The sequence below is a fragment of the Homarus americanus genome, unplaced genomic scaffold (assembly GCF_018991925.1).
Source record: "Homarus americanus isolate GMGI-L3 unplaced genomic scaffold, GMGI_Hamer_2.0 scaffold15500, whole genome shotgun sequence".
In the NCBI taxonomy this organism is placed as follows: Eukaryota; Metazoa; Arthropoda; class Malacostraca; order Decapoda; family Nephropidae; genus Homarus; species Homarus americanus.
This window is the reverse complement of record NW_024719447.1, coordinates 42,617-59,537: the sequence shown is the minus strand read 5'-3', so window position 1 is coordinate 59,537 and position 16,921 is coordinate 42,617. Positions and strand designations below refer to the sequence as shown.

General features: G+C 39.3%; 1 protein-coding gene across 1 annotated transcript in view; it reads right to left on the bottom strand.

Moving 5' to 3' along the window:
* Nucleotides 1–3,214: 3,214 nt before the first annotated feature.
* Nucleotides 3,215–16,921, bottom strand: part of LOC121860073 — a gene marked incomplete at its 3' end in the record, with an annotated part of 30,930 nt that continues 17,223 nt past the window's right edge. The window contains 6 exon segments of the mRNA XM_042357084.1: nt 3,215–3,307; nt 3,427–3,480; nt 11,224–11,278; nt 12,133–12,233; nt 12,488–12,684; nt 13,572–13,750. Of these exon segments, the coding sequence (XP_042213018.1) occupies nt 3,215–3,307; nt 3,427–3,480; nt 11,224–11,278; nt 12,133–12,233; nt 12,488–12,684; nt 13,572–13,750 (679 nt within the window).

Sequence of the window (16,921 nt, the reverse complement as noted above, 5' to 3'; positions counted from 1 at the left end):
GCAGATTTTTTTAATGTTCAAATTTCGTCTTATAAGCCGAGATATACGGTACATACACACATACACATATAAATTAGAGTGGAATTTAAAAACATAAGTATAATGGGGGAGCAGTACAACCTGGGTTGTACAGTAATAAGGTTGAACAAGAGGACAGAGCTTTCAGGATTATGTCTAGTTGGCAATTATGTTTATTGCAATGGTAATTACTTATTTATTTACATGATAATTTCCGATAAAACGGTTTTGATGGTACAATAAAAGCAGGTACTGTAAATATAGTAAGTGTTACAAGAAATATTAATACTTCGACAATAGATATTTTTTTAGAGATGATTTAAAGGAAGGGAGCGTAGTCTTTGCTCGGATGTGTGGGGGTAAGTTGTTCCACACCTTCACACCATGATATTTTATGGAGGTCTGGGACTGAGAGGAGCACATGGGGGGTGGTCTTAGTAGCTCTGGGTGCCTGAAGTTGTATCTCTGATTATTCTGGAACTGGAAATAATTATTGTCCAGCAAGTGATTGATAGATTTGTAAACAAAGAGGGTGCAGCAGTAAGTGTTAATATCCTCGAATTTTAAAAATTTCAATATAGCAAATTTTTCGTTTGTGTGATCTGTTTTTTTCAAGTAGGTCATTGTCCGTACAACTCTCTTTTGTGTAGTAACCAGAGATTTTGTTTTTGAAGAGCCAGAGGCCCCCCATAGTGTGTGACAGTGTATCAGGTGTTGGTAAACAAGATCATGATAGATTTCTTTCATTGCTGTGAGAGTGAGTGACTGTCGAGTGTGATACATGATACCGCACTGTTTATTGATTTTACTGTGAATGGCTTGTATGTGGTTTCTCCAGTTAAGTTTCTCATCAACAATAAATCCGAGGAAATTAGTATTTTGTTTGCGTTTGAGGACTGTATTACCAAGGTACAGGGGTTCCAAGTCTGGAGGGAAGTTTTTTCTTCTGTGAAAGATCGTGTAGTGGGTTTTCTCAAGGTTTACGGTCAGTTTATTTCGTATTACCCAGGTCCCGTCTTTAGTCAATTCAGTGTTCATAGTTCTCATCAAGGAATGGAGGTCTGCGTTGCTGGCATAGAGATTACTATCGTCTGCAAATAAGTTGTATTTTATGAGTGCTGGCGTGGACTATGTCGTTTATGTACAACAAAAAAGTACTGGACCGAGAATTGAACCTTGGGGGACTCCATACAAGATTGGCGAGGAGTCAGATTGGTGGTTATTGTAGCAGACATACTGCATCCTGTTGGACAGATATGAGGTAAACCAATTGTGGGACAGGCCCCTAATGCCGTAATGTTCAAGCTTTGAAAGGAGGATGGTATGGTCAACAGTATCAAAGGCTTTAGAGAGGTCCAAGAATATACCGACTGTGAACTGACTGTTATCAAAGGAATTTAAGATGTCATTAGTAAAGGATAGCAGAGCACTCTCAGTCGACCTTCTAGCTCTAAATCCAAACTGGGAGTCTGTAAAGATGTTATTGGCATTGCAGAAGGAATTTAGTCTATTACATGCTAGCTTTTCCAGTATCTTACTCAAGGCTGGGAGGACTGATATGGGGCGGTAATTCTTGAAGAGACCTTTGTCCCCAGATTTTTTATATGCCGGGTGAACTTTAGCAATTTTCAGTTTAACCGGAAAGACACCACTTGTGAAGGGGGAGTTAGAATGTGTAGAAGAACAGGTAGTAATAAGTGGGCTACTTTCTTGATGATGCTCATTGTTATACAGTATTGTCTTCGCCTGATGCTGCATCTTTAGACATTTTTATGATGGCCAGTAATTCATCTGCTGTGACAGGGAATAAGAACAGCTCATTATGCTGTCTGTTTTGCAGGTAGGCTCTAAATTCCTAATGGTGATCAGGGATGCTCTCTGCAAGATTTTTGCCAACGTTAATAAAATATTCATTGAAGTGGTTGGCAATGAGGGAGGGTTACGTTATAACTGAATCGTTTATCATAAAAGCCGAGTGGGGGGCCGAAGGCTGAGTGTTCCTGTTCTGAATAGAATTTATGACATTCAAAGGTTTTCTTACTGTCGCCTGATGCTGACTGGAGCTTATTTGTATCATACAGTAAAAGTCCAAAAATCCGGATGCCAGAAATCCGGACCACCTGAGAATCCGGACTTTTCGAAAACTTTTTTTTTAGCTGGCTTTTGTGTGTATGTGCGCAGTCGTGAGCACCACAGCAACAACAAGCGACCACGCGGTTGCCACTTTAAAACAAGCAATCAAACTGTGACAACGGACTGTATGTAATTTTGAGTCCAACTCATTCCATTTACAGAGTACTGAAGAAGCCCATAATAATGGCTCCTAAAGTAGATAAACTTCGTTGTGTGAAGAGAAAGAAGAACACGTTGAAATTGAGTGACAAACTTGAAATAATTAAGAAACTAGAACGCGGTGTGAGCAATACTGTTCTAATGGAAACATACGACATTGGAAAGTCTACAATTTATGATATAAAAAAGGCAAAGAATAAAATTCTAGAATTCACAGCTTTTTCATTAAAACTGCTCGTTTTGATAAATGAAGCATGCTATATTTGCTAATGAATAAACTATCAAAATGTACCTGTTCATCTCTTCTTTATTCCTCCTTAAATTTGAATTTTAAAAGTACTGCCTGAGAATCCGGAATTCCGAAAATCCGGACCGACCCAATCCCCAAGCAGTCCGGATTTTTGGACTTCTACTGTAGTTACGTCTGGCATTTCTAACTACTTGAGTTACTCTATTTCTGATAGTACTTCAGTAAGCATCACCGGAAGTTATGGGTCTTTTTGCAAATTTTCTTTGGAGTTTGTGTTTTTCCTTTATTATTATCTTAATTTCGCTTAGTGATATAGGGTTTGGAAATGGATACAGTTTTCATTGAGTTAGTCTTGAGTGGGAAGCATTTATCAAAGCAAGCATTGAAGATGCAAGAGAAGTTACAGCTGTTCATGTTAGGGTTGTTGGAGGCATAGACAAGATCCCAGTTAGCATGCATTAGGTTGTTTTCAAAAAGGAGCATGTTGTCGGCGCAATAGTCTGGCTGGAAGTGGGCTTGAAGGGATAGTTCATGGTAGAAGGAGTCAAATGATTGCTGTGTTTGTCCCCAACAGACTGATTTATCATCATAACAATAATTGTCATTTATCTTTAAGACTCAGACATAATATAAATAAGCACAACTCATACTCACCTGGTTGGGCAAGTCTTCACGCTCACTGTTTTGATCCTGTTCATAGCTTGAAATTTCCTCATCACTGGGAAGGTCAGCAAGATCTTCTGAAGCCTGGAATATGAAAATGTACAAGTTTAGAGAAGGCACAAATAAGCACCTAAAATATGTACAGTCACCTAGTTGTTGTTTGGTGTGATCTAATACACAAGTTGAGGCAGTACTTTACTTACAGCAGCAGTTTCATCTGGAAGGCTAAGTCTGTCTGGCTCACAATCCAATAGATCCAGAAAAATTAATGTCATAGTTTAAAAAAGACTGAAATATAACTAAGCTAAAACAAGTGTAGGGATTAGGATTGATGGCAACCCCACCACCCACCACATCTGTGGTAGAATCAGGGAAGCACTGGGTTGGGAGCCTGATTTTCCAATATCTTTACTTCCCTAAAAAACTTAAAACAGACCTTCTTGCTCGCCCCCCCCCCCCTCCGCCCCCCCACATGCATACACACATAAAAAAGTTTGACACTTACCCACTTACCAGGTCAAGTGGCCTATGCTCACGATTAAACATTAATTGAAAGAGTGTGAAGCCGGTGTAATGACCACGGTTGTACATGTCAGTTAACGTAAAATCAGACGATTCATATTATGCTCAATAGCCCACAAAACATGTAGCTATTTCTTCTTTATCGAGTCTCCCATCTGAGGTGTCGGTTTTCTCATCGCTCCCAAGCGTGGGTGCCGTCCATTTTCTCTGACTTCCTGAAACCAGCCTCTCTATAAAGTGAGTTTGAATGTGAGAGAGAACACCATTGTTTTGAGTCAACTGAGAGATGTCTCATTACAGTTAAAGCATAGAAGATCCTTTGTGAGTGTCTTTATTGTTAGTAACACTTGTTAAGTAAGTCAGTGTCGAGTCTGCCAGTATGAATGGCATCCCATGATATTGTCCCTGGGGATAACCATGAATTTCCAATTGCTACTGAAGTTAATTATTTTGATGCCCAAACCTCAGAGAATCTGATATTTGCAGTATGATTATTGTCACTTGTCTATTTAAGAAAGTCATTAATCTTCTGAAAAGAACATGTCAAACTCCTTATCTCCAACATCTCAACGCATACCCATAGAGGCTCCTTGTCTAGAAATTCCGCTGATGTTGTGAGAATGACGTTAACAGTGTATGTATTTGACGTCCATTTCACTTCTTCCTGGCCAGCTCAATCTCTGATTCGATTATAAAAATAGACGTAAGAAATTCACCTGACCCATGGCATTGATTTTCATAGTTAAATGTACAGCGACTGAGTTGAATGTAATTTCTGTCATTGCTTGATTAGCCTTTCTGGCATGTGTAGCGCACAGGCCTGAGATGCTAGTTAGCCGTATATAAACTTGTGCCCAAGGAGTAGCATCACATCTCTGATGCTATCCCATCATATCTCAGGTATGTGTATGTTCCCACGCCTGCCATATTAAGTCAGTTTAACTCAGTGAATTTTGTGAATATCAGTGTTCATGTTGTAACAGTGAAAATGTCATTTACCCAGTGAAAGAATTAATGTAACGTAAATATTGTCTGTCGTTGCCAGACGAAAGATTGTTTGTGATCGAGTTATTATTATCACATCTCTCACGCTTCTCCATCAGTATCTCAGGCACAGTGTGTGTGTTAGTTGAATACCCAACAGTCACCGGGGGACCGGTAGCTGCACACCAGCTGGCTACCTTGCAAGATGTCGTTAATTTGGCACGATTAAATTGTTGAGTCCACACCCAATCCCCAAGCAGTCCGGATTTTTGGACTTCTACTGTAAAAGAACACATGAACATCACAAAGTCTGCAGGTGCTTCAATGGTGAAGTACTGCCAGAACAAGGTGCTTCTCAAGACGGAGAATTTACTTGTGAGCTACTTGATTCTTCAGGCACGACGGAACATGGCGGTGGACACGCGGTCGGTTCAAGAGTACGCACGTGAACTGTACGTAGCAGTGGCACTTAAGATGGGAATTGCAGAGCCCAAACCCTTCAATGCTTCCTCTGGGTGGCTGCAAGGGTTTAAGAAGAGGAACAAGATCACCAACATTAACATTGGTGGTGAAGGAGCGAGTGCTGACCGTGTTGTGGCTAGTGATTATCATCCGTTCTTACGTGACGTTATGGAGGAAGGACAGTACACCGACGACCAGGTGTTCAACATGGATGAATCCGGTCTGTTTTGGAAAAAGCTACCTTCCAAGACCTTAGTTGTCAATTGTAAGGGCGGAAACGATCTTCCTGCTCGTTACCGCTGCTTACTCGCTTGTTTGCTGGTGTGACCAACACTTGTGGGGGGGGTTGGACAGAGGCCTAAACGGCGCTTCTACCTGTGTCGCCGTCAGATTCACCCCAGCCGCCATACAGTCACTATCTAGCTATCCCGCTGTTCGTCAAATTCTGGCTGTGATCTCATTAAGGCTCGGGACTCGTGGGCTGTGTCCCCAGACCTTCACCTATCGACTGTCAATTCTCTGGTCATATACCACTACCGCATACCACGACTGTCAGTTCATCTCCTCCGTCTGTGCCCCGGTGTTCTCCTGCCATTTCAAGACATCGGCCACTGTCACTCGAGCGTGGAGTTGAATGGACGCTTCCTCCTCTGAGTGTGGATCACCGTGTTCCAGAACCTTCCCCCAGGGCCGCTGCCATAGGAAATATCTGTTCATTGTTTGATTCTTTTGTTGTTGATTCCTTTAATTGCTGACTCCCCGTTCATTGTTTGATTCTATCAGTTGTCGACCCCCATTAATTGTTTGATTCCATTAATTGTTTGATTCCATTAACTGTTTGACTCCATTAATTGTTTGACTCCATTAACTGTTTACTGCATTAATTGTTTGACTCCCGTAATTATTTGATGTTTGTTGAGTGGTGTCAGAGTTTTGTGTTATATTTTTTATAGTAAAGAGATGTCAATCTCAAACGGTTGTTTGTTATTCCTCGGAAAACCATGGTCCTTGACTTTCCTTTATTAAGAACCTGATTAGTCTGGCAAGGGATTTCTATCCCTAAGTCCCAGGCCTTTACATCAAGTCTGCCAGCAAGTGTCGGGGCGGGAAGTTGCAGAAGGAGCGCATCACCATTTTGTTTACCACCAATGCCTCCGGTACCTGTAAACTCAAGTTATCGGTGATCCACACAGCACGCAAGCCGCACGCCTACAAGAGCATGGACATGACCAAGTTAAATGTCCACTGGCTACCTGCACGTAAGGCGTGGATGTTCACTGCTATGTCCCTCTCCTGGTTTGACGACTGTTTTGTTCCCGACGTCAAGAAATTCTGCGAGCAACAGAATGTTCCATTCTACATCTTGTTGCTCCTTGACAACGCACCAGGACACTCGCCCCTACTGTTAGATCGTCACCCCAACGTAAAAGTGGTCTTCCTTCCTCCAAACACTACGTTGTTAATCCAGCCCATGGACCAGGAGTTGATATGCAACGTTAAGGCTGCATTCTCTACAAAGAAGTTTAAGCTCCTAAACGACTGTACCAACACCAAGGATGAGTTGCGTAACCTGGGTGACAACGGTAGCGAGAGCGACGACGAGGACGAGGAACAAGAGTTGGCGGACCAAGAAATTCGGGTCAAACAGTTCTGGAAGAAATTTAACGTCAAGAAAGCTGTTGATTTCTTGGTGGAGGCATGGGAGCAGCTGTCTGTGGCAACGGTTCGTCACGCATGGCGGCATGTGTTGCAAGGTATCCCAGGTGGGAGGCAGAGTCAACCTGTGACTGGTGAGGTTCAGTCTGTTGCAGTGGCAGTGGACCTTGCAAGAGAAGCTGCGCAGAGTGTTACAGCTGCAGGCTTCTCCGAGACCACCAACGACGACATTATGGAGATGATAAGGGATCCTGAGGTGACTGCCGACGAGATGTTAGAAGACGATCACGTCAGTGAAGAGGCAGGTGGTGCGTCATCCCGAGAACACAAGTTAAAGCCTGGTAATGTTAAGGATGCCATCGAGTGTGCAGAGAAACTGAAGCTCATCCTTTCCAACGACCCTGACGATCACCGCTATGAAGTCTTCACCACCCAGCTGTTGCAAACTATGGAGCCGTACATCCAGGTGTATCACGACAACATCAACACTAACCGTCAGCGTACATCACAGACTTCTTCGCCCGCAACCCACCACAGCCAGCCCAAGCCAGTGATAGTGACAGTGATGGTGACTTTGAGGGATTTGTCAGGGAGGCCCTGACAACTATGGTGGATAGTGATGGTGATTCACCTGAGGGCCAGTAATCTGCCCTCTGCCTCGGAACCAGCCGCCATTCCCGTACGCTGACCCATCTCTTCTACTAACGTAAGCGTTAAACCTAACCTAACCTTGATTTTTTCTAACCTAACCTAACCTGACGTAAATGTTAAACCTTGATTTTTCTTTTACCTGGTACAGTATATTATTCTCTTATTGATATTTCTCTTCTATATTATGTGTGTGTGCATACCATCATAAAGTTAAGATACTATTTTTACTACAACGTAGGTATTGTGTCAGAAAAAGTGGAGTTTGGGGGTCGGCTCAGTCTCTATTTCAATTAATCCCATAGGTTCTGTTATTTCATTTACGCGTTTCTCGTTTTACGCGGTACAACGCGGGTTCAATTGACCGCGTAAATGAAGACCCAACTGTAATAAAAATGTATAATAAACCTGTCTAACATACCGTAAAATAACAACATACCCCGGTAATAAACGCAGCTATCATCACGCACCGCCCGCCATTTGCCAGTGACGAGACAAAAAAGGTTAAGTGTTTTTTTTTTACATCCAGCGCTCACTGTCACTACGCACTTCTAGGGGTCATTTTCCCGCTTGCCTTTGTGTCCGAGTTGACCAATAATGCATTTCTTTACTGATCATAATACGCATTTCCCATAAATAATTCATGTAGACTTTATTTTATTTGCATTACTCTTTATAAGAAGTTCTCAGCGACACACCCACGCAGACTGTCGTCAGGCTTTACCTTGGGAGACCACGTAGGTTTTACAAATAATTATCGGAATAATAATTCCACAAAAAAATACATTTATAACACAATCATTGCATTATCTTTTTTTTTTAACGGGGATTAGCCAACCCGGGCACAAGTGACTGACCCACATCGGGGTCTGGGGGGCGAAAATGTAATAATAATAATAATAATAATAATAATAATAATAATAATAATAATAATAATAATAATAATAATAATACTGTAATAATAATAATAATAATAATAATAACAATAATAATAATAATAATAATAATAATAATAATAATAATAATAATAACAATAATAATAATAATAATAATAATAATAATAATAATAACAATAATAATAATAATAATAATAATAATAATAATAATAATAATAATAATAATAATAATAATAATAATAATTCATAGTAAATAAAACTTATAATACAAAAATTCAAAATTTAAAATAAAATAGTAATAATAAAGAACCAAAAATAAATAAAAAATGGAAAAAGATCAAAAGTGAGAAACAATATACAGTACTGTATGTATGTTGTGTTGTTAAAGTAAGAGAAACAATTGAGACCCTGCAATTGTGTGTAAATGAGGCAGAAAGTCAGATCATCAACCTGGGACTTGGTCACAATTTTCGTGATGCCATATGGCAGCAGGGCCTACCATTAGACAACACATTATGCTTCCAATGTCTTCCCAGGCGGTAGTACCTCCCTGTTTGGTAGCTGCCTACTACCTACACAACTTTCAGTAATATTACTTTGATACAACATGATAAATTAGACAAACAATGAAAATAAACAAACAAAATTCAATTACCACGATGCTTCCCATTGGCCGCTGTAAGAGGGGGATATAGGGCTACTTTTAGCCCGTCTTTGTCCCAAGTGGCCAGTAATGCATATCTGTATATTTACTGAACATAATACTTATCGCCTATAAATATTTCATTTAAAATTTGTTTTTTTACAAAGAATATTCAGTAAATGACTGCGATAATTCTGGAAACTACCGACAGTGGTAGTTTTCTTCGTGCTAAATTTAGGATGAGATTGAAGAAGCCGAAGTCTCGTCATCTGATTCGAAGTTCGATCCTTAATGATGATGCAACCATAAATGTATCGGGTAAACTTCACCTACCAGGTATAGCCTTCCTTTGTCACGAAACAAGTGTGTTTAATATATTACAGTATATTATAAAAAAATAAATAAACAAATAAATCGGTAAATTCATTTCAACTAAATGGAAAAATTTTACTTGACACCGACATTAATTCCAGTTAAATAACAGACGCTTAAGTGACGTCAATAGTGTTTACACTACACCAGCCGGTAACATTTGATGCCAATACTTGCAGTGAATTGGCCTAATTTAAAAAAACCAAGGATGTGTTGTACTGCGCACCTCATTGTCATTCCTAAAAACCCGTTTTAATTCATATTACGCTACATAATATTCAAATCCACCGCGCTTGTAGAATCTCAGGAGCGTTTTACCCTCAGGATCACTCTCAGTAAGCCCCGCCTTTGAACACAGTTGTCACTACGTTTATTGCACTCTCTACTGGCCAACGCAACCTTGAATTAGTCTGTTTAAATCAACCCAAGTAATTCGCCAGACCTTTGTCAACTGAGGGTCATCTTTGAATGAGTAACAGTTAGTTTGTTTGTGATTATTGTCATTGCGTGAGTAGCGATCACTGGCAACTCAGGGGTATATAAACTCAAGATGGCCAGGGAGAGCGTCCCCGGACGCTGAGTCCCGTTTGTCTCCAGGTAGGTTCTGTGTTTCCTAGCCATTCAGTTAATTCAGTCAATTGTAATGATTATCAGTGTTCACCAGTGTTCATGATTTAACAGTTGAATTGTCATTCACCCAGTGTAGAAGTAATATAACGTAAATACGTCTGTCGCCTAGACAAGAGAGTTTGTTGGTGTTGTCATGTTTCTCGTTCCCTGACGCTGATTCCCGTTTGTCTCCAGGTCGAGGGTGGGCTTAATTGAAACCCACCGGTCGCTCGGAGCCGGTGGATACCCAGCAGTGGTCAATATAGGATTGATGGCGCTGATTCGGCATGATTAATCGGCTCTACTCTACCTCGTGGGCCGAGGCCCCAAACCCATCTCGGGTCGGAGTGTAACCGACCACAACAACAGTTGTTAGAGGCGCCAGTGCTATACCCTGGGACAGGCCTTGGAATTATGGTCCACAGTGTGGTTGTATGTGTTTTTACCAGTGTGTTTTATAAGGAATAAATTAATTAAGACATGTTATGGTTTCACCCTTCTTTCCCCTTATCGATCTGGTCAATGGAAAACCTAACCCAATGCCTAGCTCACTCTGCCCGCTACCTAACGAGCTACATGCTGTCCAGAGGGGGTCTGGTGGCAGCGACCCTTAGAAATTAAGATAAGAGTTAAGTTATCCCCTTAGATTTAGTGACCCCAGAATCTGGCAGTATAGTGTAAACAGCACTGGTCAATGGGATGGTTGGTAAAGGACTACTGGGTCAGTAAGCTCCTAATGGTAAGTGTCACATTTGGGGTAGTCTTATACAGCAAATAGAGCTCAAAAACCTACTTTTTAAATGGAAATTTTGGGGTCGTCATATAAACCCTGTCGCCTTGTAGGCCGAGATATATGGTAGTCACGAGGGAACCTGAAAACCCAGGCTGGGCATTTAAACAATGGCAGGAAAAGGCGCGTGTTCTGGCCCGGAGCGTAAGGGTTAAAAAAATCAAATCAAATCATTAACTATACAGTATACTGTAAGTATGAGGACAGTTATATTGATATTGTTAATTACCCATTGTTATATCATCATCTTCCAACCATGGGGTGGGGAGTCAAGATGGCCTCATAAACAAAGACAAATTAATAGTTACAGCAGCAGTGAGAAACACAAAGCTAAACATGTTTCAATCTATTTAAAGTTCCTCTCAATAATAGACAAAGAAAGTATTACATTAAGTTTTAGAGTAACATAAGGACTTACCAGTGAACAAAACTCAGGTCCCTGGTCTGTCAGTATCCTTCCAGGTGGGCCCCATCTAAAACACATGTAAAAGGTTACACATGGGAAGAAATTTAAAATTATTCATTCAAATTTCTTTATACGTACAGTATAGTGTCCTATATATTTCATTACAGTTTATACAGTGACTTAATATTTGTATCAAACTTTGAAACTATCATACAATACCTGTGAATGAAGGCCCTTATGCATCTAGCTACCCCACATGCACTTTTGACCTGAAGTGGAAAAAATCCACAAATTTGGTGAAGTAATCCACAAAGGTGCAAACATATCTGTGTCCAGCATGACTTAGAGGCAGTGGGCCTGGATAACCATTATTATAGACAAAGCTGAAGATTATTTAAGCCGGCACAACATAAAGCAGAAGCAACTTACATAGAAGACAAAGATACTTGGAAAAGAATCTCTAAACAGATCTATTCACTAAGTATAAAATAAGCATCCAGAGAGAGAGAGTCATTGGAAGCCTGTAATTTGATATGATTGTGTGTTTTTGGGGTTGACTTTTTATTCATGGATGGAAATTCTTGATTTTCACATGTTTTACACTAAAGTGTTCTCAGTGCTTAACATAAAAATGAAGCCAGTTGGCCATTCTCTTCATTCAATGAAACAAGTTTTCTACATCTACAAAGTCGTTTCCAGCTCAAAACACAGTTTGAGTCCCATCACCATAGAGCTACATTGGGATGATGCTCCAGGGTGGTGGTCATACCAAGTACATCTGCAGAGATTATTAATAGCTTTGAAAACAACAGGTGGCCCACAAAGAGCTCTCGTGAGTCCAAAGTGAGCCCCAATACCTCAAAAGTTTCGTCGTCCCTGGCTGCTACAGTAAAAATAAAAGTATACAATACTTATCCTCACCTATCATGTCTACTCCATGGCTCCTTCACCTTTATGGGCGTCATTGTATGGGCCTGGGTCTTAAGGGGAGTATAACGTTGGCACTTGTTACATGTTGCAACCTGCAGAAATTTGAAGAAGTTAGTGAGGAGCCCTATGAGGAAGACATGAGATGAAGTGCTAGGACAATACATTAAAATAAAGACTCTGTAAGCTCTGATTGTGTAGGCTGGAGAGTCAGTGTCAGGTGAATGTAACCTACTCATGTAATATGGAAAAAGCTGTCCATAACAGTGGTGATAAATGATGATGGAAGTTACAGATAAAGTTTCATAGATCTACTGTGTACACAGTTATATAATAATACTGTACATACATAATGCTTGACGTCATCTTGCATTTTCCTCCAGAAATAATTCTTGGACACTTTTTCATAAGTGGCATTCCAACCACTGTGTCCTCCTCCTGTGGGATTGCCGTGATACAAATGAAGGACACGGTTACGTTCATCAGGACTTCTGACTACCTGCCTCCTTATGCCATCTTTACGTCGGGTGTAGTACAAGACTTCCTCTGAAAGTAAAATTCACAATTATATTCCTTGTTTATTCATGCTGTTCACAAAGGCAAGTGAAGCAAAATAGTTTGACAACCAAAACTGGATGAACAGAGCAGTGCTAGGGCAAATATCTAGGGATATATCCAATACACAGTGATTATTCACAAGTCCCCATCTTTCTTTCATCATCAACTAATTTAAAGGACTTTGTTGGGATAGGATCACCTTTATAACATATAATAGTTACATGCATTTGTATGAAATGTTCTTTACCTAAAAGAGATTACTAAGGTTGAAAGGAATTAAATGAAAAGTGGTCAGAGAGGCAATGTTTTAACTACTGTAAGCACTATATTAAGATGCACTCAGTGCAAGCATGGGACCACTGGAATCTAAATAAGGAGTAATATTACTAGGTACATAAGTAATAATCCCAATAATCATTATCCTAACACTGTTACCCGTCTTCCAAGCACAGGCTGGGGTGTGTAGACAACTTCAAGGAAAGGAATAAGCTCAAACTTAAAGACCTACATGACAGTGTGCCAACTGAACTGATCAAACAGAACTGAACTCTGTCACATTCAACCTCTTTGGCAAGCAGTCTGTAACTCACTGTACTTTGTGGTTCCACTGCATGCCAACACACTGATTTATTATGCATGTGCACAGGGCTGTCTGACTTACCACAATTACTCAGATGAGAGGTAAATGCAATAATAAAGGCCCAGTAACTAACCTCATAATTATATGCTAGAGGCTGGGTGAGAACATGTTAAGTATTATTAAGGGTGCAGCACAAGGGAGACAAAGCTTGTGCACTTGTCCGTCTTACTTTGAAAAGGCAAAACAAAGGCACAAGCACATCTAGACTCAATTGTAAATCACAGAAATCACTTACGTGTTGAGTCCCACTGGAATATAGTTGACTGCCTCCATATTTTTAATCGTTCAGCATTTGTAAGACCAGCAATATGTTTTCCAGTGTGCAGGTAGGTGATAACTCTCTCATACTGGATGTTGTCTGCAGCAAACCTTTCAGTGCAGGCTACCTCATACTCCTCCATAGACATGATTGGGCTGTAAATGATTTGACAATTATATATATACACAGTGAACTCTCACTTTACCCCGTCAATTGAACCCACGGAGGCCCGCGTTAAGCGAGAAACGCTTAAAGTGAACAACATAACATATGGGATTAATTGAAATAGGGACCGGGCCGACCCCCAAACTCCACTTTTTCCCGACACAATACCTATGTTCTAGTAAAAATAACATCTTAATTTTATGATGGTACGCACACAATTAATATTTAAGAGAAATAGAGAAATACAGTCGCCAAGTTAATGTCCATTCAAATAATGGACTCAACTCCCCCCCCCCCCTCTTCTCACACTCGCTGGCTCCTCCCTCTCGTGAGAAATGTTTGGGGGAAAACACTAGATTTTAAGGTATAGTAATAAATAATACCTCATGTTCAAGATAAAAGATTGGTGATTTCTTTATGTTTATTTTATATAATATCTCAGACTAAAGTTAGGATAATATAATTTGCATTGCTGAAATCCTTGCAAGACAGAGATTAATTTGAATATAAACATCATATATTTTGCTCAAGAGATAAAAATTGTTGTACATTAGTGTACAGTACTGGAGTATATTTTATAAAAAAAAGTTTTTCAACTGTATTTTTGGTTAGATTTACATAGATTTCTTCGTGCAAAGCTGGAGTGCACATGTACTAATTTGATTACGGTACTAAAATTGTTTTGTCTAGTGCAAATTATAGCATGTTTATATTCAAATTAATCAGTATGTTACAAGAATCCCAGCTATGTTAATTATATTCACCCAGGTCATTTCACTGGCTTTTTATAAGAGAGAAGCTTAGTCACCTAAGAACTGATAAATATACACGCGTTAGACCTGGGCCTGTGCCAACTGTCAAACGTACTACCTCCCCTCCCCCCACGCCCCCTCGCTCGCTCCCTCCCTCTCCCCCATCTGCTGGCGTTGCTGGAATCCTTGTAAAACAGTGAATAATTTTAATATAAACGTCATGTATTTTGCACAAGAGACAAAAATTAATCACCTGTATCATATTATAGTAGTGATTTAAGAGTAAAAGTGTATATGTATGTATATACAGTAGTATTCCACATACACGTAAGTATAAATACAAAGTTTATGTGATGATCGGACAACGTCCATTTCGGTTAACGTCACGTTTCCAAGAACGTATCTAGGAAGTTAACCGGCGCATGACTGTATGTATATATACAGTGGTCCCTCGGTTAACGAATGGTTCGGTTAACAAAATTTCAGTTAACGAATTACCTTCCATAAGAATCTTCAATTCAGTTAACGAACAAAAATTCGATTAGCGAAATCCTTACGAACATCACGTTTTGTTGTGAGCATCAGCTGATGGGCTAGTCTGCCAATTCAGTAATTCAGAAATCTGTTCTATGTTTACATTCGTTTCCAGTGGAGTAAACATCAATAAAATTGTGCTCTTTAATATTTGTGCATTTTTTATATTAAAATTATTGGTCATTCTAAAATTTAGCCATCCAAGCTCTGTCTACATGAAGTTTTTCAACTATTATTTTTGGCTCATATATGTAACTTTATTCATTTATTGAAACTCATTTTCATGCACACACTGTCCTAAGGGCAAAGCTGTACTGTACATGTAATCAGAATAATGTACAAAATGATTACTAAAATTTTAGTCTAGTGCAAACTATTGCATGTTTACAGTCAAATTAATCACTATCTTATAAGAATTCCAGCAATGTAAATTATATTCTCCCGAGTCACTTCTATGAAATTTTATAAGAAAAAAACAAAAACTTAATCTAAAGGAAATAAATAAACAAATAAATACTTCACTAGACCTTCGGCACAACTGCCAAACATGTCACTGTCACCCCTCCCTCCATCTCTACCCTCCTCCTCCCAGCAAAGGTTTAGTGGTTTTCAGTAGGCTTTAAATTTTTATCTAATATAATATCACAGACTAAAGTTAGGAGAATATAATTTGCATTGCTGTAATCCTTGCAAGACAGTGAATAATTTGAATATAAATGTCATATATTTTGCACAGGAGAAATATTTTTTAGTACATAAGTACATTTTATAATGTAAAGTTTTCAATTGTATTTCTGGGTAGATTTACATAAATTTCTTCATTTATTTTCATTCATTTACATGCACACACCATACTAAAAGAAATAAATGACCTAAAGCAAACCTGTAGTGTACATGTACTAACGGTACTAAAGTTGTTATGTCTAGTGCAAATTATAGCTTGTTTATATTCAAAATAATCACTATCTCATAGGAATTCCAGCAATGTAAATTATATTCTCCCTGGCCACGTCTATGAAATTTTATAAGCAAAAATAAAAACTTAATCTAAAGGACATAAATAAATAAATAAATATTTCACTAGACCTTCGGCGCTGTCAACTGTATCACCTCACCTCCCGCTCCCTCCCTCTCCCCCAGCCAGGGTTTTAGGCTTACAGTTTTTATCTTATATATTATCTCAGACTAAAGTTAGGAGAATGTAATTTGTATTACTGGAATCCTTGCAAGACAGCCAATAATTTGAATATAAATGTCATATATTTGCACAAGAGATAAAAATTAATCACCTGTATCACATTACAGTAGTGATTTAAGAGGTCTAGTGTATATGTACGATATATATAGTGATTTAAGGGCGATTTAGGGGAATTTTAGGAGTGTTTCTGACTTTATGCATTTTTGGCTTTACTTTGTGTATACTTTTCTGTGAGCTGGAAACAATTACTCAATATCCCATTGAAACAATGGGTTCGGTTAACGAACGACCCTCTGGAACGAATTGAGTTCGTTAACCGAGGGGCCACTGTACAGTGGTCCCTCGGTTAACGAGCGGTTCGGTTAACGAATTACCTTCCATAAGAATCTTCAATTCAGTTAACAAACAAAAATTTGATTCATGAAATCCTTACTACAACATGTCAACATGTTTTGGCTTGTGCATCAGCTGATAGGCTAGTCCGCCAATACAGTAATCGGTTCTAACTTACATTCGTTTCCATTGGAGTAAATATCAAGAAGGTTGAGCTCTTTAATATTTTCCAAGTTTTATAATAAAATTATTAGTCATTTTAACACTTATTTAACATATTGATAATATATGCAGTACAGGGAACTAGTTTTTGGTGCGCCCATCAGCAGCTTCACTCACCCACC